Source organism: Dicentrarchus labrax, unplaced genomic scaffold (assembly GCF_905237075.1).
Source record: "Dicentrarchus labrax unplaced genomic scaffold, dlabrax2021, whole genome shotgun sequence".
Classification (NCBI taxonomy): domain Eukaryota; kingdom Metazoa; phylum Chordata; class Actinopteri; family Moronidae; genus Dicentrarchus; species Dicentrarchus labrax.
The window spans coordinates 14907514-14928971 of record NW_026136715.1 but is presented as its reverse complement, the minus strand read 5'-3'; the positions used below and the strand labels follow the sequence as shown (position 1 = coordinate 14928971).

Genomic DNA, 21458 nt, shown 5'->3' with positions numbered 1-21458 from the left:
CATAAATAGGATTTTTTATTTGATATTTTATTTTATTAGTAGTATTATTTATTTACTTCTGTCTTGTGAGGAATATTGTATTTTAGTTTTTGTCACTTTTTCGGTTTAAAAATCCCCTCAAATGTCCATGAATTTAGGAGTTAATTGTGATTTTTAATTGCAACCCATTGTGTGTGCATTAAAAATAGTATAATTCTGTTCGGACAGACTTTAGTTTTTAACAAAGTCTGCATTTCAATGGGGTAAATGGCCATTATGCGTTTGTATTCTGTGTCTGGATAAAAAAAAAAATGTTTTTATTTTTCATTATGTAAATTAAAAATCATAACTCTTAAAATACTTGGGGAAAATAAAAGAACAACAAATAATTAACAAACAGCCAGAAACAATATTTATATATAAAAATCAGACTTTAATACCAGTTCGTAAACAATTGCATCAGTAAAATCAATACCATAAATAGCAACACTGACAGCAGAAATAACAGCAACAATAACAAAACCTGGCCCAATAATAATCATCACCATCATAATAATTTTATTGACACCGTACACTTGATTAAAAAACAGCTACCTGGTCATTTAAATCCTTAAATATTTGACGTCTGTAGCAGCATTTCAAAGTCCCCAAGAACTGTGCAACAATGATTGGCAATCTGCATATTTATAGAGTGTGAAAGGTCTATAAATTCGCCCAGTGCGCCTTTCATATTTTACGATGATGTGTATAAAACGTCAGTAGCCTCACAAAAACCACACTGGCATATTTGGAGAGGGAGCCCATACAACTATTGAGCTGGGAATTGTGCGCACGCTCATTGTAGCTAAACATCCAATGTAAAATTTTATGAACTCCTCCACGAGGGAGATTTACTGCTTATCCTCGTCGGTTTTACGGGGTCAGTAAGTGGCACCTAGTATTCACAGGTCGTGTTTATATTTGCGTGTGTCGTGTTTTACTGCGCACGGTGCAAGTGTGTTGCCCTGGCCTTTACTCGATTATTACACGATGAGGATGTTTTGTCTTATTTTACCTCTGCGTGTCATAGCTTCATTTTTGTCTTGCTTTTATGTAACATTTTGGTTTTCATGAACTTCTGAAATGCTGTGTTGACCTCCTGGAGCCCATAAAAGGTCAACTATTTTCCAGAAATTAGTGTATAACCTTCAGTAGAGCCTCTTTATACAGAGGAAACCTCCTCTGCTTTATACACCCCATAACCTCCATGCAAAGACAACAAGTTAAACTATAAATTCAGATTACAGTGGAAATGTTCCATGTGTCATAGTCTTTATATTTTAACCGTTCCTTATCTCCACTGATCAGCTTATAACAAAGCTTTTGTGATAAGCATAACATTGATCATATTTAAAGCCTCTTTGGTTGTTGGTTATGATTAGTGCAGCTCCTCTCAAGGTGGATATACGTAGGGCCCATGTCTGACCGGTCGTAGAAAGATGAAGGGGTGGGGGGTGGAGGAGGGTTGGGGGGGGGCGCTTGTGGTGGGGGTGGTTGGGTGGGAAGCTTAAAAAAAAGGAAAAAGAAAGAAAAGAGCAGCGTCTGTGACTGTGCCGGTCGAGCCAGCCCAGCTTTAACCTTAGCTAACGCACATCCAAAGCACATGCCATGAGCCGGGTTTGAGCCTGCAAAAAGCTGGGGGAAAAAACACTCACGACTGCGAGAGAAATCCGATGAGAGGAACGGCTCAGAGAGAGTGAGCTGCCGTAGATTGTCCAAAGGGGCAGCGTTTCTCCTAGTTCCGGTTTGTCTGCCTGTGTGCGCTGTGCGAGTTGGGACCCTAAACAAAAGGCTGCCATCATCCTAAAGGAGATATTCTACAGCGAGAGATTCCGTCTGCTTGATGCTAACTAAACATGAGCTCCTATTTTGTTAACCCTCTTTTTTCTAAGTACAAAGGCGGCGAGTCACTGGAGCCAACTTACTACGACTGCAGGTTTCCACAAAGCGTTGCCCGCAGCCACACGCTGGTTTACGGACCCGGAGCAGCCGCACCGGGCTTTCAGCACCCGTCCCATCATGTGCAGGACTTTTTCCACCACGGGACCACGGGGATCTCCAACCCCGGATACCAGCAAAACCCTTGCGCTTTGGCTTGCCACGGAGACGCAACGAAATTTTATGGATATGAAGCCCTTCCGAGGCAAACGCTTTATGGTACCCAGCAAGACGCAAGCCTAGCGCAATACCCAGACTGTAAATCGTCGAGCAGCTCTAACCCCGGAGAAGGACAAGGCCACTTAAATCAAAACTCCTCTCCCAGTCTTATGTTTCCTTGGATGAGACCCCACGGTCAGAATCATACAATTATTTCCTATTCTTTCTATGTTACTCTGTGTGTGTGCGCGCGCGTGTGTGCGTGTGTGTGTGTGTGCGTCAGCGCGTGTTTCTGTCTGTGTGTATGTGTTTGCGTGCATGTGTGCTAAATATGCTTGAGTATACATGAGTGTGACTCTTAACTATAAAACGAAATAAGTCAGGGAACATGATGGGGCACATACAACCTGTACTGCAGGCTGCTGTAACTCTGCAGCACATGTCCATACAGGGCTGAATTGTTGTTTTCAAAAGTACCTTTTAACACAGAATTGCATATCACATCTAATGACACCAGCTCTTCTGAAGTCAATTATCGTTGACATAAGATATTTCACAATTTCAAGTCTAAACGCACAAAGAGGGGGAAGGATGAGTAAGTCCTAGTTTTTTAAAATATTGTGGTGCCACACACACACACCAGTAGCATGCAGAGTGACAGGAGGGTTAGCTGAAACACAACATGCACCGATTATCCAGAATCGGGGGTTTTAGGGGGTAATTTGACCCACAGGCCCAATGTGGCTCAGACACATACTGCCATAATCATAAGGGCTTTGTGGATATTACCTCTTCCATCCATGGATCATTCTGTTCAGGCTATCAGCCTACATTAACTCCACACAGGTGTAAGCTTCATTTTTATCTGTCATTTATCATTAGCTTGTCCCCATCTGCTGTTACAGTGCAGCTTTATCTCATCTCTCTTTTCTCATACTTTTCCATCTCTGTTTTTCCTACGTGTGTGTCACTAATGTGTGTGTGACTGAAAATCTCCACCAGGCGTGCACAGGCCCTGTTGCTAGTGAGGAAAACCATACTAATTACATGTAGTTTAGATATGGATTTTTGTTTGTGGGCATCAATAAACTGGTGGGAATTTGTCTAGATTTATAGATGTATGAATTAGAAATAGCTAACATTACTATTTATGTATACATATAAATACAGTATATTCTCAGTACAGTCCATACCAGTGACTCTCTAGTGAAGTAGGTGTAAAAGTCAGACAGCTGATCACTCCAGCAGACAAAATTGTAAATGGTACAAACATAAGTGGAAAATGTAATTACTTAGAAGGCTGTTGTTTATAAATTCCACTCTTTATATGAACCCTATTTGTTATACGTGTAGACCAATAGATATTACTGTTAATAGAAAACCCAATGTAGCCATCTTACTCTTTAAATAAGGGCTCTCCCCGCTCTTTATGAGTGAATGTGAATTGAATGGGGTGAATGTTGAATTAGGGAGCTGAACGATGAGTTTTCATGCTGAATGGGGGAAAAGTAAAAATGCAGAATTAATTATAAGTCATCTGAATGTTTTTTTTTTTTTTTTTTTTTTTTTTTTAATGGGGGGACCGTGGTGAGTCCAGCTAACCTCTGGCTTTATTTCATTCAAGCCCCAGGAAGACGGAATGGGAGGCAAACCTACAGTCGCTACCAAACTCTTGAACTGGAGAAGGAGTTTCTCTTCAACCCTTACCTGACCCGCAAGAGAAGAATCGAGGTGTCCCACGCCCTGAGCCTCACCGAGCGGCAGGTGAAGATATGGTTTCAGAACAGGAGGATGAAGTGGAAAAAAGAGAACAACAAAGACAAGTTTCCGGGTCAGAGAGGAGAGGCTGAAGCCGAGGCCGAAGAAGAGGGCAACGAGGACGGTGAAGGGGAAGAGGCAGAAGAGAAAGAAGCGGAAGAGAAAGAAGAGACCAAGGAGTGATTTTATGGTCGTTTTTATGGTTATATGGCTGAAAAAGAGAAAAAAAGAGAGGTCCCATAAACAGACGAAGAGTCACAAGGAGGCAGAGAGCGTCAACTTTATGACCACCCTTTCATTTTGTCAAGAGGGAACAGGAATCCCTCCAATGTTGCTGTCATAAATAGACAAAATTCTCCCTTCTCACGATTATCCTAACATGATTCGCATTTGGATTTTTTTCTGTAGAAGCTACACACGCTTGTAGCACATTTTACTTTGATAGAACTGTCGCCCTTGCGGAGAAAAAAAAGGGGGAGTTAAATTAAAACGCATGTTAGATGGAAAATGGCTTAGCTATTTTTTACAAATTTGCTTTTAATAATAACTGTATCAAAAGCATAGCCAAATAAGATCAAAAACATGACCAACGCCGACTTGTGTTGTAAATAGATTATAGCCTACATTTAAAAAGAACATCATTTCAGAGTATCCTTTCCGAACTTGTAAGCGAAATGTAGGCCTATAACTTAGTAGTGAGTGTTCAGACATCATCGCAGCAGTTACATTGGCTAACGGCCCATGTATAAACCACAAGTTTTATTATTCTAATTGTTACTGTTACTGTTTTACTCGTTTTCATGTGAATGGCCTAGACAAAGATAGCCATTAGCTCCTCAGACATCTTTTTCTAGGATTACCAGGGAAATGCAATCGTTTGAAATCCTTTGATGCTACCTAAACCTGGGGAAATTGCAATAGAGATTTCTGAATATAGAGATTTCATATGGTTTTAATTTTTAAAGTGTTCTATATCATCCTTATATTATTAAGTTATGTATGTAGCATTTACCCAATATACAATATACACTTGTTGAAGACAATTTGTGAGTCTTGGGAAGACAATTAGCTCAAAGCCAAGCAAACAATTTTGAGATTGTACCACGGCACTACCTAAACTCAGAGCCTTGCCTTTGCTGAATTTATATTCCTCACTTGTGGCATCGCTCTGATTTGATTGCAAGCTATTTCCCCAACAACTAAAACTGCCTATAACGCACATTTACTGTGTATGATAATACCTGCTACAATTACAACGATTTTAAAGTAAAGGGAGTTTTTATTTTAATGTGCTGGTGATATAGCGTAGTTGTTTTGCACTGAATATAATCTTTATGTACGTCTTGTTATATTGATGTTAACAATATGCTCGTTTCCTGGTGTTTTCTCCTGTGAAAGACGGAATTGTGTGTCCCCGCCATTGTTGATGTAAAATCACAAATAAACAAGATGGCTCACAATCATTTCTGTTTTTTTATTGATGTTACAGCCTCGGTTGCTAAAATGACTCCCTCTTCACCCCCCCAACCCAAACACACACACACACACACACACACACACACACACACACACACACACACACACACACACACACACACACATACAGATACAGAAGAATGAGGCGCACATACAGACAAGTGTAACAGATTCATCTTACTATTACCTTTTTGCCACTTGCCACTGCTTTTCTCTGTAACGAGTTTTACACTTTGGGATGCTGTGGTAGCGTTCAGAGCTCACCCTTCAGTTTTCATATCGGAACGCCTCCAGAAGTAATTTCATACAAATAACCAAAACAATTCAATGAGGAAATGGATAAACAAGCATCCATGTTGATGTTTTGATGATGCTTTGATTTTCAGCCCATATGCCCAAAAATATTTCCTGGCAGCGGCAGGAGGGGAGAGGAGGAGGAGGAGGAGGAGGAGGAGGAGGAGGAGGAGGCGTAAAAGCATATTGAATAGCCTCTTGACTAAACTTTGCCTAATTTAAACTTTCCAACTTGTTCGATTAACATAAAAACGCCAGCCACGCGTTTGCAGACGTATCCTTTTACCTTTTAAGGAAAGGTTGCGCATCCCTTTCACAGCGTGCGTACTCTCCAAAGCCTGAGTCGTATTTGATTCATCCTCTTAATAAGAAACTTCCTCTCTTCAGGGAGGACGCGAAGCTTTTCTTAATGAATCTTGGGATGAATAATGGCTGTTTGAGATGAGATGAACAAACATCTGGCGTGATGTTAATAATCAGACGAAATAATGCCAAAGCATGAGGGAGGCGTTTGTCTGTCTATACCATGCAAGGTGATGTGTGAAACCTGGTGTCCAGACAAACCTCCGGAAACCAGCAGAGCGTTGAAATCAAAGCGAATAAGAGGCCAAGTGCAGGTAACACCTTGTGTCTCCTCTTCCCCGTGTCCTGCTGCTGTTTTTATGATGATGGTTTGGAATAAATGGAGGGTATAAGCAGTCCGCATCTGAGTATCACTGAAGTAGCACAAACACTACAATATTACTCAAACGACATGGCAGTGTAAGTCAATTGAAGTGCTGCTACAATTTATAAAAACACCAGTTCTCGTTCGATTATAAGAACAGAACAGAAATCTGATCCTTCTTTTCCAACACATGTAATTTGACCTGCTCCTTTTCCACCTACTGTTTACAACAGAATTTCACCCGCATTTCTACTGAAAGACTCTCTGTGTTTTTAATTTGAAGGCCAATAACAGACTGCGTTTCCGGTGTTTCTTTAACATTTTATTATATTTTTTACAACTCATTGGAAGCACACAGATAGTTAACAGTGCCGTGTAGTTGTTTCATTGTCATGCAGCTAAATTATTCAAAACTCCTGGTGCGTCTAGCCTGTCTGCTTTTTATCCGCTCAGTTATAGACTATTTGAATAAGCTGAAGGGATCTCTATTCGATGTGTATATGAGACACTGTTGATGCAAATACTTTACCGTGGAGGCTACTGTAAGGTGTGAGTGTTAGGAGACTATTCATTCTCAAAGGATTTGTTGTTGTTGTTGTTTGTTTGTTATTGGGCTTGTCTTGAATTTTTTTTTTGTAGCTTTAAGGGAGATTGTGGGATTTGGTAAATAAAGGCCTAAATGTAATCATGCATTTTCTGGGACACAGGAAAAAAAATAAAGTCGCACGACTTTCTCCAATTGATAGCTGTTTCTTAATATACATTTTTTATTTTATTCAATAAAACAAACTTGTGAAGATAAACAATAACAGTGCAGCATGTATTCAGTGTGACTGGGGAAGTTGTATAGTGGAGCCTAACGAATGAAACTGATCGAAAGCACAGTGTTAAATTTTATCTTTGTAACAAAAAGGTGGATTTGTCTGCATTGCTTTTTAAATTCACTGTATATTTTTAAAATCCAAGTCCAGGCTGATTCCACAAAACCAAATTAGTGTCAACTTTTGCAATAGTGCCTTATATTTTTCTGAATGAAACAATGTTGCGTCAGAGCGCAGCCCTTTCATCCAGGGTGTTTATTTCTCTCTTTGCGTGCGTGTAGTCTTTAGAAAATTCCGGATGTGTCTCCAAGTCACAGCTATTGTGCACCACGAATGGGTCAATTGTGTGTGTGTGTGTGTACTTTTAGCAGAGGGTTGACATTACCAATAAAGTTTAGTGTACCTGCTGTAAACTTTATTGGCGGTGTAAAGGCACGGCTGGGATGGGTCTGCATCTTTTGTGTCTGTGTGCCGAGGCTCAGTGTGGAGATCACGGCCTGCAAGAACAAGATGCACCTCTCATCCAAGTATGTAGCACAAAATTCTTTAATTATTTGGTTGTGAGGGAATTTATTTTATTTGTACCCGAGACTGCATGCGATAATTCCTTATTTATTTATTTTTTTTAAAGCGAGAGCTCTTGCTTTAGTGGGATTTACGAGAAAAAAAACATGCGTGTTGGGCTCAAATTCACTGATTTCTCTTCTATTGTATTGTTACATCTAAATTTATATATTAGCTGTAATTCGATGCAATACATTTGTTGAAGGTGAAGCAACAACCCAGTGGTTGCAGCATGTTTTTTCTATAGATGTACAGATACATTTATGTCCGTATTTTCCAACGCGCCATCTTTTCCTTCTCTGTGTCATAGATCCTAGTTGAAAGTTTGAACCAGATTTACAGTGTATGTTGGTGCCTTGTCATAAGGTTGTTGGATAGCTGCTGTGGTGTGTATGTTCTCTGTGTTCTCAAACCCCACCTTCCCTGCTTTTCAAGTTTAAAAAAAAACAAACAAACGAAGATACCCTGAAGCCAGTTAGTTAATTTTGACATCATATTCGTATTATACATGCACCTGGAACATCTAGTTGTGGTTGGGTGTGAACAGTGAAACCTGACAAGTGCTTACTGCCATGTAATCCTGAGAATTAGCCAGTGAGACAGGCCCTGATATCAAAGTGTAGTTTGGCCTAATTGAAGTTTATTAGACGTCTCTCCCTCTCTCTCGCACCATGTCTCTCCTATTCTCCTCTCTCCCTGTCTCTTTTCCTGTCTACCCTCCCTCTCTTTTTTCACTCACACTTTTTTTATTTCCCATTTCCCGTTGGCTCTGAGTACATCATGGCATACAGCTTGTCCACCAGGGGAAGTGTCATATTTTTTTTGACGCACGTCTAATTTGTGACATATGGGGAAATTTCAGCATCGCTCTCCACGTCGTGTGGCCATTTTTAGTTTTGTGCAATCGAAAAAAAGAAAGGGAAAAGATGGGTGCAAACATTCCTGGTTGTTAAAGGGAGAAATTTACAGCTGAGTAATAAAAGTTTACGACTGAATCCTTTCTGCGATTGGCTGCAGCGAGCCACGTGGCACACGCTCTATGAACATGAACTTTATGCTGTTGTCTATTCTCTGGTCCTTCCCTTGTATCAGCAGCAGACTACGCTGGGGCGTAGAAACGTCTTTTTTACCATTTTTTTCCCTAATATAAAAAACACTGCACAGTCGTGTTGGCGCTGCTTTGTGTGATATTCATCCGATCTCCGACTTCCTGACAGAGGGATCTTCGGGACAGTCGCCGCCTCTACCAGCCGCTGCCTGCGTTTATCCCTACCGGAGGCAATAAAGCCGCGTCTGGATAGGGGGGGGAAAGGGAGCAAGCAAGCCTGCTTAGAAAAGACTTCTCCCGGCAAACATACAAGCCTCTGCTTCCACAAGCTACTTGTCGACAGGATGTGAAGACAGCCAGCAGTAAACGGGAGAGACGTGCGCTGTGTTGATATTTCCCACTCGTGACCCCTCAGCTGCTGTGTTGGACCACAGTGAAGCTACAAACTACGGAGAGCCCGCTGGGGTAAGATTACATACATCTCAATCCCTCTTTCTCTGTGTTTTTTTGTTGTGTTTGGCCATCAGCCGGTGGTTGCTGGATTGAAATGATGAATGATGCAGAGGAGTGTGTGTGTGTGTGTGTGTGTGTATGTGTGTGTGAGTGAGATCATGAGAAGGTTGATGCGTGTATTCTCTGTAGTTGTGACCTGACCTGTAGCCTGGGAAGCTGCTGATGCCCAGAGCGACATTCATTACATAGCCATTATACCTTCCTGGCTGGTGTAGCAGCACCTGTGTGCACACTGGCCGCTTTAGCCGACATTAGCTGAGCATTTCAGAGCTGCTGTGCCAGTCTGTTGCAATAAATTGCCCACTGATAGTAAACTTTGTCATCACTCATAGGCCCTTCTGACCAGGCAGTGACAAATTGCATTCAAAGCTGGTTGATGTGCTCTAATTATTTCTTGTTTCCATACTTGTTGTCACTTGTTATATTCAGTCTGTGCCAAGAGCTTGAATAACATAAGCAGTTTCAACACACGCGCACGCACAAACACACACACACACACACACACACACACACACACACACACACACACACACACACACACACACACACACAGACGACATACGAAACACAGGCTTCAGTATGTACACATTGTGGATCCCGGCACTGCCCCCTAGCGATCAGAAGGGTTGCATGTGGAAGTGGGCGGGTGTTGAGGCTGGTTGTTTATGGCTGCTGGTTTGTCGGCGGCGGTTCACTGCGGATGTCAGCTGACCCAGCTGATACACTGCTGCCAGTGAGTAACCGCACGAGCTGACACCGAGGAGTGTTTCTGAGTGTCTGATGTGTTGTTGTCACCCTCTCGGAGAATGAGGCATTTGTCTGTGTCATTGTTGTTTCCAGTTTTTTTTTTTTCTTTTTCTTCCAGATATAATGAGATGCAGTGATTTGTTATGAGATGTTGCTCTGTGACATAATCACTGACGACACTGTGAGAAGTGGCATTAGATTTTATTTACACCATGAGCAAAACAAATCATTACAGACCTCATTATCATCGAATCCAGCAGCAATAACAGTGTTAATTTTGACATTATGAACAGGATGTTGTGAATTGGGCAGCACAAGTGAACTGCGTATAGTGAATCATACATGAATGGTAACAATGTGTGAGCAAATACACTCCAGTTCAATTTCATTCAAAAAAAAGAGTGGGAAAAATCCATGTAATCCATATTAATATCGAAATATTTGCAGGATTTTGAACATTTCATAGATGGGCTGAAAACCAGCTTTATACGTCTGTGTGGCTCTCTCTCTCTCTCTCTCCCTCTCTCTCTCTCTCTCTCTCTCTCTCTCTGTGTGTGTGTGTGTGTGTGTGTGTGTGTGTGTCTGTGTGTGTCTGTGTTTGTGAGAGAGAGAAACCAAAAATGAAATCTAAATTGAAAGCTAAATTGGTAACTAAACTGGCTTTTGCACTCCAAAACGAAGTAGTTTACCTATTCAAAGGCATTTTAAGTAGTGTTTATGTGTGTGTGTGTGTGTGTGTGTGTGTGTGTGTGTGTGTGTGTGTGTGTGTGAGAGAGAGAAACCAAAAATGAAATCTAAATTGAAAGCTAAATTGGTAACTAAATTGGCTTTTGCACTCCAAAACGAAGTAGTTTACCTATTCAAAGGCATCTTAAGTAGTGTTTATGTGTGTTGTGTGTGTGTGTGTGTGTGTGTGTGTGTGTGTGTGTGTGAGAGAGAGAGAGAGAGAGAGAGAGAGAGATAGAGAGAGAGAGACTCTGACAGCAGTAGTTTTTGTGTGCCTGTAAAGTTGAAAGCGTTTGTTTTTATCAAAGCTCAGCTTGGTGAAAAGCTCCCTCTGTGTTTTATTATTGTCTGTTCAGAGACAATAACATATTTTATTTAGTTATAAAGTGATTTCATGTGTTTCTGTCTCCCCGCTGAAACACAGCCGTCCTGCGTTTCAATCTTGTAAAATACAATTATTAGCAAAGCCTCGTTGTGGAAGCCTTTAAAGTCTTATAACCTACTGTTACACACGTTGTTTGCTTTTCCCTTATGAAACATTGGTGTTGCAATGGATCGTGTCCGCTGCAGCCCAATATGCCTGCAAAGAGAGAGAGAGAGAGAGGGAGGGAAAAAGAAAAGGGAAAGAGGGAGAGAGTCCATTTAATACATGCCATTTGGGTTGTTAGGTAAATCTTGGTTTAAAATAAGAGGGGAAAACCACAGTCTATTGTTTTGCCCTGCAGTGTTTTTAAAACCAGAGATGGGTTCGCATAAAACTCCATGAAGTCATGAATCTGTCCGCATCACCACATTTAGAACCTCACTTACAAATCCCGACAGGGCAAAAATTTTGCCTACTAATGGTCATAATTTATGATGTGTGGATCAACATGCGCTCATTGGGCAACAGCTTCCTGAGTGCTTAACGAGCATAAAGTCGAACACTTCCGGACATTAATTGGGCTAGCCAGCGATGGTAAAGTGCTTATAGAGGGCTTTACATTGTTAGTATGTGAATTACTCCTTATTAGTAAGGTTAGAAGCGGGGGAGAGGAAAAAGCATCAGGGACTGACCAGACTTTTCCTCCCTCGCTGTGTTTTTAATCATGGCTGATAATGTAGAAATTTTACAGATCCCATATAACTAATACTGAGCGATGTTGTGGTGTTGGATATTGATGATGCATCTATAGGCATGCAGAAGAGAAGCCATGGACGTGCATGGGCCCTGGTTGTGTCGCAGGAGAGCAGGTTGTCAAAGTTAGGCCCTCAGCAGAATAACAAATTAAAGTGTGAATTTAAAACCGATCCGGCATGATAATCTTATAAACCCGACAAACATAATAAAAATAATAATAATGATAATATAATAATAATGATAATAATCATGTTACGCATGATCTATCCCCATCACGCTCAGCCTCCAATGCGCATTCACCGTAGATAACTAACTACAAATTAAGAGCATATACTATTCATTAATTAATTATTAATGCTAGGTATTAATATCCACGGTTAGTATTTGGTACCAGGCTTTTGTTAATAATTTAGTGTTTTCGTCTTAGATCTTCCTGGTTCTCAATCGTTCATCGCTGGACACAATTTCCTTTTAAAGATTGTAGAAACGTGCACCAAACGGCTTCTTTCCTCCCTGCATCAAAAGCCGCGCATGTGATTTGCCTCACGGGCCGCAATAAAACACTAAAACACAGGGGAAAGAATGACCTTTCTAATTCTGCACACTGACTCAGCCTCTGCTGCATTCCAGCCTCTCCAGTCCACACATTGCCTTTAGTGTTCAGCCTTTATTTACAACCTAAACTTTATGGACCAGCCTGTTTTTTAGGGGGGTGGGTGGGTGGGTTGTGAATAACAATTAAGGGAAAATATGTGTTTTGAAACCCAAATAATTTTCATATAATTTTAGTTCATATAAAGCCATTAAAAGTTCTATTAAATCCAAAAGCTTTTTTTAAAAGGACTAAATTATAACAACTGCCCGGTGACAACAACAGAAATTGTTATAAATGAAAACAAAGACTTGAAACAAATGAAACACACCGTGTACACATGCTGTCTCTGACACCGTGAGCATGACAAATGAAGGAAGTATTACGGACTATCAAACAGCACATTTATTACATTTTGGGCTTCTATTATTTGAATTTAAATTTCATGTTATAGTTACAGTGTTGAAAACACTTTTTATGTTTTCTGTAATTCCTTATGTTTGCTCTTCATCAACAATAACCCCTCTGTCGGTTGAAAATGATATAAATTGTTCCTCTCTTGCTGCTTTATGTTTGTTCAATCCCATCGTCAACTGATTCGTTACTTAATATCAAAGTGAGGAGGAAAAATAATCCCAGGACAGCATTTGCGAGACATTACAGTCTCCAACTTTTGCCCTTTTTTTGCCTCAAATTTGTGCTACGCGGATGTCACATATGGCCACGAATAAGGTGAAGGGGAACTTTTATTGCACCAGCTACTTCCTTCTCTTTGTTCTTGTCTCTTTTATGGGCTATTCAGGACCCCAAACAACAGACCAAACAGTGTTGCACGTTTAGTCTGCAAGTATTCACCCTATTGAAGAAATCAATGAGGTGGACCAATAGGCTGCTGCAGCCAGAGCGACTGCGCTTGAACAGACATTTTCAATAACTGTATTGATTATTTTATTGGTATCTATTATGGCCTGTTGCGAAAAAGCCAAGATAATGTGAATTATATTGTTTCAAATTAATGTGTGGAGTTTTATTCTGTTCAAACGCGCTTGATTTTTGATAATAAAATGCCGGTGGTACATAAACATGCGCTTCCATCGTCTATACAAAAAAGTAATTTTATTATGTTGATTACAGAAAGCTGAGAGTGAGAGAAACTGGTCACTTCTATATCATTATAGTTGATTTTACGCATTCAGGGGCAGCACACTTCACCCAGACAGGCAGTTAAGTTTTGCTAGATTTTTGCAGAACACCTCTAAAGTAATTTCCAAACCCATAATTTGCTGCTGAGATAATTATCGGTTCCTCTTTCCTCCATGTGTGTCTGAGGAATGTCGAAGTATGATCAGAACAGGAAAAAAAAAAACTGGAACATCTGCATAAGCATTTTACACATTGCATTTTACTGTAATTCAGCTGTAACTTTTGTGCGTAAAATGTAAAAAGCATACTCTTTATTGCTATGAGTGAAAGAGACTGTACCTGAGAGCAATCAGCTCCTAGAGAACACCGGGCACAGTTGGCCTGTGGAGGATTTTGTCTGACGTGTGCTGGACAGTCGCATAACTGATTGGATTTTTCAGAGAGTGGTAGAAATGTTCTTCTTAGACGCAGTTCTTTACTAGTCGGCCGGACCTAGACAAGCTATTTCCCTTTGCTTTGTGCCTCCACATGCTGTGCAGTGCTTTCATTTCTGAGCCTGGGAGACTGCTGCTCGTGTTGCAGGGCTTTGCTGCAGAGATAGTTGTTGGTGAGCTGGGGAACGTCACTTGTTTTATTGCCCTCGCAGAAGAGAGACCATAAACGCATTCTTACCACCTACACCCTCCCCCAGTTCACTGCAAACGCATAGAAATTGCTCACACGCCAGATAATTCATACACAATGGAAACATTAACAGTATGTTGGAAACTCGCCGACATGGCTCAGATTAACAATATAATGCAGATATTCATTGTAGTCTTTATACAAAGGCTGTGCGTCCTGCGGGGTGAGAGTATGTAGATATTGTTGTCCATCTCTGCAGTGTGTTGTGAAATTAAAACTGAGTTTTGGAAGCACACACACACACGCACGCACGCACACACACACACACACACACACACACACACACACACACACACACATACACACACACACAACCCACCACAAACACACACACACCACCACAAGAACTCAGTATCACAGGAAATGTTTTCCCCTCATATCTCAGTAAATTAAATTAATAGGCAATTTCCTGAATTGCACTCTTTAAGACACATTTAGAGTTGAGTTCACGTGTATTTGTATGCAGATTTCCGCCTTTCTTTGACTGTATCACTGTACTGACTGACATTGTCCACATTTTGTATCATACTTCCTCTCTAAAAACCGCATTCTCTTAAACTTCAAGTCAAAAATGTCTCATCCAGCCAAGCTGTACAGTGTGCCACTCCAACTCTACGTTGTGTTTATCGGCATTTAGCACTAATGTTCAAGCTCTGAGCTAAAAGCTACAGTTTCTCTTCAACTCCTGCCTCTCAATTGGTGGAGAATGGTCAGCTGACATTGTCATATTGTCTCTCACCGAGCCAAGCCTCGGCTATAACACTCGGGTTTGTGCGTCTTAACCGGAGATTGGAAATTAATAATATTGAATCCTCAAAGTAGCCCACGTCCAGTTAGAGAGGCAGAAAGTCGAGAAAAAAAGAGAAGACCTTGGAGAAAGGTGTGGTTGGTTGACACAGACGGGGAAGGAGATTTACTGAGAAGGAGATTGAAAAGAGACCGATAAAGAAGTGGGGAGAGTTGGAGAGAGGGTTACAAGCAAGGTATGAATTCTTATTTCGCAAACCCGTCGCTCTCCTGCCATTTATCCGGTGGTCAAGATGTTTTGCCTAACGTACCCCTAAACTCCACCACCTATGACACAGTCAGACATTTTTCGTCGTACGGTGCTGCTGTGACCCAGAATCGGATATATGCACCTTTCTACTCTCCTCAAGATAATGTCGTTTTTGGGTCTGGCAGGGCACAGTATGAATATGGATCAAACGTGTTTCTTCAAGACAAGGACGTGCTCCCCAGTTGCAGACAAACAAACATGGGACTCAATACACAAAGCCACATTGCTCAAGAGTACAGTTTGGATCAAGGAAGAGCAGGAGCGCAGGATCAGAAAAGCAACATCCCGATCTACCCGTGGATGCAGCGAATGAACTCACACAGCGGTGAGTTTTACTACGACAAATAAATTAAGGAAATGGGCCAGTTTTACGATATGTCTTACCAAGAGAGTAAGTTACTTTTTATGGCCCCATAAAACATTACTGTATCCCCTCGACCTGTAGATGGGCCTTTGCATGTGCAAACAAACAGCTTTCATTTTAAGACAGATATAGTAGCCATAATCAGTAGTGTGAGGCAAAGAGAATATATTATGATGCTTTCATTATTTTAGATAACAGATGCAAAGATGCCCTCTGAGATGGGATTTGTCTTGCAGTTAAAATGTGTTTATTTTTCTTTGTGGATTTGGATTACAATAATCATTCATAGCAAAGAGGTGAAACTTATGCTCAACTGCCTCAAAGTATTACTAGACCACAGACAGAAGCATGTTTTTTAATTTTTAATGTCAAATGTGACTTCGCCTTACAAATGATTAAATTAGTGTCTTCACTTTGTATCTCAGCAGGAGTGGGCTACGGGACAGACAGACGCAGGGGACGTCAGATATACTCTCGTTATCAAACACTTGAGCTGGAGAAGGAGTTTCATTTCAACCGCTACCTGACCAGGCGCAGACGCATTGAAATCGCAAATGCGCTTTGTTTAACAGAGCGGCAGATCAAAATCTGGTTTCAGAACCGACGCATGAAATGGAAGAAAGAGAGCAACCTGACCTCCACGGTGACTGGAAGTGAACAGACAGGAGCCTCTCAAGAGGGACAGGAGGAACGCAATGGCGCATTGGAAGAAGAGAAGGATGAGGACAAGAAGAAAGAATAGTTTTAAAAAGAGGAAGAGGAGGGAAACAAACACCTGACGACCATTAAAAACCCAACATAACTACCTAAAAAAATCTACATGGACTTGAGAGCGACTTCACTGCATGATGGCTACCCCGCAGCTCTCCCACTTATATCCCATGTTGACCACAGGAGTGTTAAGCCTTAGAAATCCAAATTATTTCAGCCACAGAATGGCCCCTGTGACATTTGGAGCGCTGATTTTTTTATTGCAATGTCACACATGTATTGTGAAAATAAAAAGAAGTATTAATTTCTATGTTATTTCCCACGCCAGTAAAAAATCTATGTATTTATCCCCACACACCCCATGCATCACTGTGAACCCTTTGATCACCTCACAAAATACAGTGTTGGTCAGACTTAACTCAGTATTGTAAATGCACATTCCACGGAAGGAAAGAAACGGACGGACACTTCGTTTGATCTCAGTATAATCTACTTGAATCGTCCGCAGAAAAAGTGTCCTGCATAATCATGAAAGTTGCACGGATAATAGACTACAGTCCACAAACACACACGACTGAAATGCCTGTATATAATCAAAGTAACAGTATATATTATGTCAATCTTGTGAGGACTTATGTGCATTTAGCCGCTTTGATAGACGCTGCATAACATAATATTGCGCTTAGCCCCCTTTTTTGATCATTTGACACAATAGGCTTCCCTTGTGAGATAGATTTGTACACTAGTAATTCTTCACATTTGTTTGGGAGTTACGAATTCATGTTTTGTCATAATTGTGTATCATGGAATAAAATATTTGTAAAACTTTCACCCTCGTATTGTGTTTTTGGGAGCTTTGTATGCTTCTTTCTGATGAGTCAGAAAACCGTACAAAGAAAGGTTTCCTAAAATACGCACCAAACTTAGTGCGTGATTGTAGAGGCTTATTATTGCATTAAGATTTTTATTATCATGACCTTTATGGTCAGCAGGGGCTGTAAAGGCAGGTGGGCAACAAACAGGCTAATTAGGTCATTTTAAAGCTAATTTTGGCTTCTTAAATATTAAAATTCAAACTAAATTTCAACTTTGTGATTGACATCATAGGAGCACGGGAATGAGCTATTGTCCAATATCCTGTTAAACACTATAACATTCCCGTAGCTGTATTACTATAACATAACATAACCAGCGAAGTCCATATGCGTAAATGTATTTTAATCAAGTGGGCACTTTAAATCCTCACTTTTATATAATAATATTGTTATTATATATTATATTATTATTTTTGTTGTTATTATTATTATTATATGGGACTGTTTGTGGACTCGCTGTGTGTCAGGGGCAGAGAGCTCTGGCCGGTCTTGACCGTCCTGCCCCATACCAGACACCAGATGACGCTCTTGTCTTACTGTCCTGCCCTTTTTGCGCTAAAGATCTCTGCCTGGTCCTCAACAACCAACAGCTCAAAGTTTACCGGACACGTTTCTCCTATTCATCAATATCCCCATTGAGTATCAAAGCCAATTTATGACTGGCCAACATGTGCACGTGATCCCATACAAATACCCCATATTTGGGCAGCGCACGTCGGATCAAGAATTAAAAAAAAGATACCAAAGCCTACTCCACCTATAAATCCTGGATTATTTTTTTAGGGCAGACAGCTCAGAATTTTCCAAAAGCGGCTACAAAGAAAAGCAATGATCAACAAAAACAAGGAAATAGCCGCAACATACGCCCCGCAGCCCTCTCTACTTTGAAAAGAAAGTGTCGGTGATAGTTAAAAATGAGCTCTTATGTTGACAGCTCCAATCTCAGGCAAACAAGCGAGACAACTTCTCCTAACACTATGTTTAGTTTCGATCTATCTGGGCGCAGGTCCAACCGTTATGAGGGTGTTAATGTGAACGGGATATTCACTTGTCCCGTCCCCACGACCTCTGTTGAACGGGAGGAGATGAAAACTAGCCTGCGTGGCAATACGGATACTCCTCTCCCGTCAGGACCACAGATAACGATGGTCTCCAGTAGCTCGTCCGTGGATGCCAGCGGGCTCAACTACGGCAGCAGCACGCTGCTGGGACTAGGGGCAGACATAGACCCGGAGAGGAGCACAAAACCCGGCGGCAACAAGAGCCAGGAGGGCGAGAGAAACGCGGAGAACACGCAAACGATGAAACGAAACACAAAAGTGAGCCAGCGGCAGGACAGTGAGCAGCGGCCACAGATTTATCCATGGATGACAAAACTGCACATGAGCCACGGTAAAGTTTGCCTATTTTCTAAAGTGCGACTGAGATGCTTTCCCTTATTCACTCTTTACGCTGCAACACTTCTTTTCGCCCGTTCCAGTTTCCCTCTTGAGTTTTATAGGCCAAACGCAGGAAATAATAAAAACTCGCGGTCATAAATTTTATGACAAAGGCATCCATTGCTCGTAAACCTGCTCTGTTACGGTGAAGAGGTGATCTGTGGGGTGATTTATGGAGGTATAATTGGATAAAAGAACCAAACTGTGATACAACTATGAAATAATATTTACAAATTCAGCTCAAAGTATTAGTGTTTTGCCTTTGCTTCGTTTATAGTCTTAGTCAAGCTACATGCTTTACATGATCAGACTATGTGTGGGAGAAGCTTTAGCCTTAAATTGAACTCTGGGAAACACCAATGCCCTGACCCAATCATGAACTTTTCACCTCTAAAAGATCTGAATAGGCGTGCTCCTTCTCTATGCCCTGGAACCACTGGCTGCAGATGGACAGTGAGCAACATTTGCTGCAAAAAAAGAAGCTATTCTTGTTTTGTGGTATGCAAATAGCCAGGAGCACACAGTGGAGATGATAAAAAATATATTTTTGTCCAATAGCAAAGGCCTGTTGCTTTACTTAGCACGCCCGTGCACGAGCAAGTCTATAAATAGGGAAATATATCTGGAAAACATCAGTTTCCATTTTCTAATCCCACTTCTTTCGATTTTACACATCTGTTTTTCCTCCCACGATATTATCACTCCTGTGCAGCGGTATTAGGCCGAGGCCAGTGTTTACAGGGAGGCCATAGCATTATTAGTTATGCCATTTTTACATATTACAACAAGATAAGATTCCTTTAGTAATAGTCTTGTGTATTTTTTATGTTTTAATGTGAATGGGTGTAGAGGGCCCTCCTAGTATATTTATTAGATCTAGTTAACCATCCTTATCAGGCTGACATAAAATTTTATTACACAAATCCACAGTAAGTAATATCAGGTTAAATTAGGTTATATAAAGATATTTGATCTTTTAAACGAGAATGTAAGGGGACATAAATTCATAGATTTGTGCTTTTAATGCTTATTTTTATGGCTAACCAGGATTTTTTCATAGTGTAATAATATTATTAGCCTATTATTCTATTTATTTACCTCTATAATGCTGCTGAAAGCTAACTGATTTTAATACCACTTCAGAATCGGAGGGTAAGCGGTCCAGGACCAGTTACACCCGCTACCAGACTCTGGAGCTGGAGAAAGAGTTTCACTTCAACCGGTACCTGAGCCGCCGCAGGCGCGTAGAGATCGCCCACACCCTGTGTCTAAACGAGAGGCAGATCAAAATCTGGTTCCAGAACAGACGAATGAAGTGGAAGAAGGACTCAAAGATCAAAGTGAAGGAGTAAAAGTGCACCAGTGAACGGGGTGCATGCAGCACGTTTTCAGCCCCACACTGCACAGTGCAGGAGTGCCGCCTGACCTCCGGATGAACTGCTAGGAGCAATGACATCATGACACCGCTCTGTGTGCTTCATCACCAATTATGTGTCACTTGCTGCAGTTTGGGACCTAATGTATTGAATATCACTCACTTTGATCAATCGGTTTACATTTCTAAATTAATTTGCTGCCCATGCGATGATAACCTCACTTTACTGCACGAAGGGGACACGAGGTTGAGGGGAGCTGGGGTCCTTCACGCTGCAAAGCTTTGCTCTGCAGTGCACTGAAAGGCTGCACAATGCTACTAATAATCTATGTTTTTTAATTAGGATAAAAGTAGTGGAGGCTGGGTGACAGCCTGCATCATGTCCAACTCTATATCATCGTCATGTGATAAAACTTCAAGGTCGGAATCAAATAAAGGCTGAACTATTTCTAACTCCTTTGGAAATCAGTTGAATAGTTTTTTTTTCCACTTGTAAAAACTACCTTTCCCACCTCTTTCCTTTTCTTTTTCAAATTAATGTCGCAGTGCAAAAACGTTAGGCCGTGGTCGGATGTGTGATGTGTCCAGTGAGCTAATATGTTTGTGAGTGGATTTCTGTCAAAGGCATCGTCCATGTTGTCTGTCATATGTGAATCTAAATCATTGTGTATAATTCAGCGACTGTATGTGATAATATTGTGATGTGCAATGAAGCCATTTCTATTGCCCCTTTGTAAACTTTAAGGTGCCTGGTTTACACAAGGTCTGGGATAACTGAAAGGATGGCTTAATTGTTGATTGTAACCAATAAAGTCTCATCATTAAAAGTAAGGAAAATACTACACTATGAACATTTCTGTTATTTTTCTGACATATAAGGGGTTTGTTGCGGACTCACACAGCTCACGCATATTTAATTACTTTTGTGCTTTAAGTCTAATGAATTAAACCACTATAGAAATTGTATTCCACCCCCCACCCCCCTACTTCTCCTTTGTTTTGTCCTCCTGATCACGTTTTAAGTCTGGCTCGGAATCCACAGAATTTCATTGACTGACAAATGCGCTCTGAAGTTTAAGGCCCTCATAAAACTTTATTGCCCCTTTTCCACCACTCCACCACAGGCAGACTCCGTTTCCTGTTTGGTCAGGGAAGGAAGGGACACACTAGCCTGTGATAACACTCGCCCACAACACAACGTGGATGCAAAACTTTGGCTTCCTGTGGCCACAGACTGACGCGCCATCACTGTCGAGGCCATATGGCGACTTTATGATATCGCCCTGCTCTTTAATCCTGGCATCATTACACTGTAGTTAAATCAACACTATCTGCTACTATAGAGGACATAAAACCATGCCAGTTGCTG

At 41.1% G+C, this 21458-nt stretch overlaps 4 protein-coding genes across 6 annotated transcripts in view; all 4 read left to right on the top strand.

The window, feature by feature from the left end:
- Positions 1-21458, top strand: part of LOC127377700 (homeobox protein Hox-C10a-like) — a 56544-nt gene that overhangs the window by 15802 nt on the left and 19284 nt on the right. Inside the window, exon 3 of the mRNA XM_051425810.1 lies at positions 8913-9208. The gene's annotated coding sequence lies outside the window, so the exon portion shown is untranslated. The remainder of the gene's footprint in view (positions 1-8912; positions 9209-21458) is intronic.
- Positions 1537-5336, top strand: hoxc8a (homeobox C8a). Its single transcript, XM_051425817.1, has 2 exons — positions 1537-2310; positions 3740-5336. The coding sequence occupies exons 1-2, from the start codon at positions 1875-1877 to the stop codon at positions 4054-4056; spliced, it is 753 nt and encodes a 250-aa protein (XP_051281777.1). The 5' UTR covers positions 1537-1874; the 3' UTR covers positions 4057-5336.
- On the top strand, positions 9231-17229 carry hoxc6a (homeobox C6a). 3 transcript variants are annotated; one of them, XM_051425820.1, is made up of 3 exons: positions 9231-9989; positions 15451-15650; positions 16115-17229. In XM_051425820.1, the coding sequence occupies exons 1-3, from the start codon at positions 9922-9924 to the stop codon at positions 16429-16431; spliced, it is 585 nt and encodes a 194-aa protein (XP_051281780.1). In that variant the 5' UTR covers positions 9231-9921; the 3' UTR covers positions 16432-17229. The 3 variants fall into 3 exon arrangements, with proteins under 3 accessions (XP_051281780.1, XP_051281779.1, XP_051281778.1); XM_051425819.1 differs by lacking the exon at positions 9231-9989 and having other exon boundaries at positions 14891-15650; positions 16118-17229; XM_051425818.1 differs by lacking the exon at positions 9231-9989 and having other exon boundaries at positions 14892-15650.
- On the top strand, positions 17765-20928 carry hoxc5a (homeobox C5a). Its single transcript, XM_051425822.1, has 2 exons — positions 17765-18667; positions 19858-20928. The coding sequence occupies exons 1-2, from the start codon at positions 18190-18192 to the stop codon at positions 20064-20066; spliced, it is 687 nt and encodes a 228-aa protein (XP_051281782.1). The 5' UTR covers positions 17765-18189; the 3' UTR covers positions 20067-20928.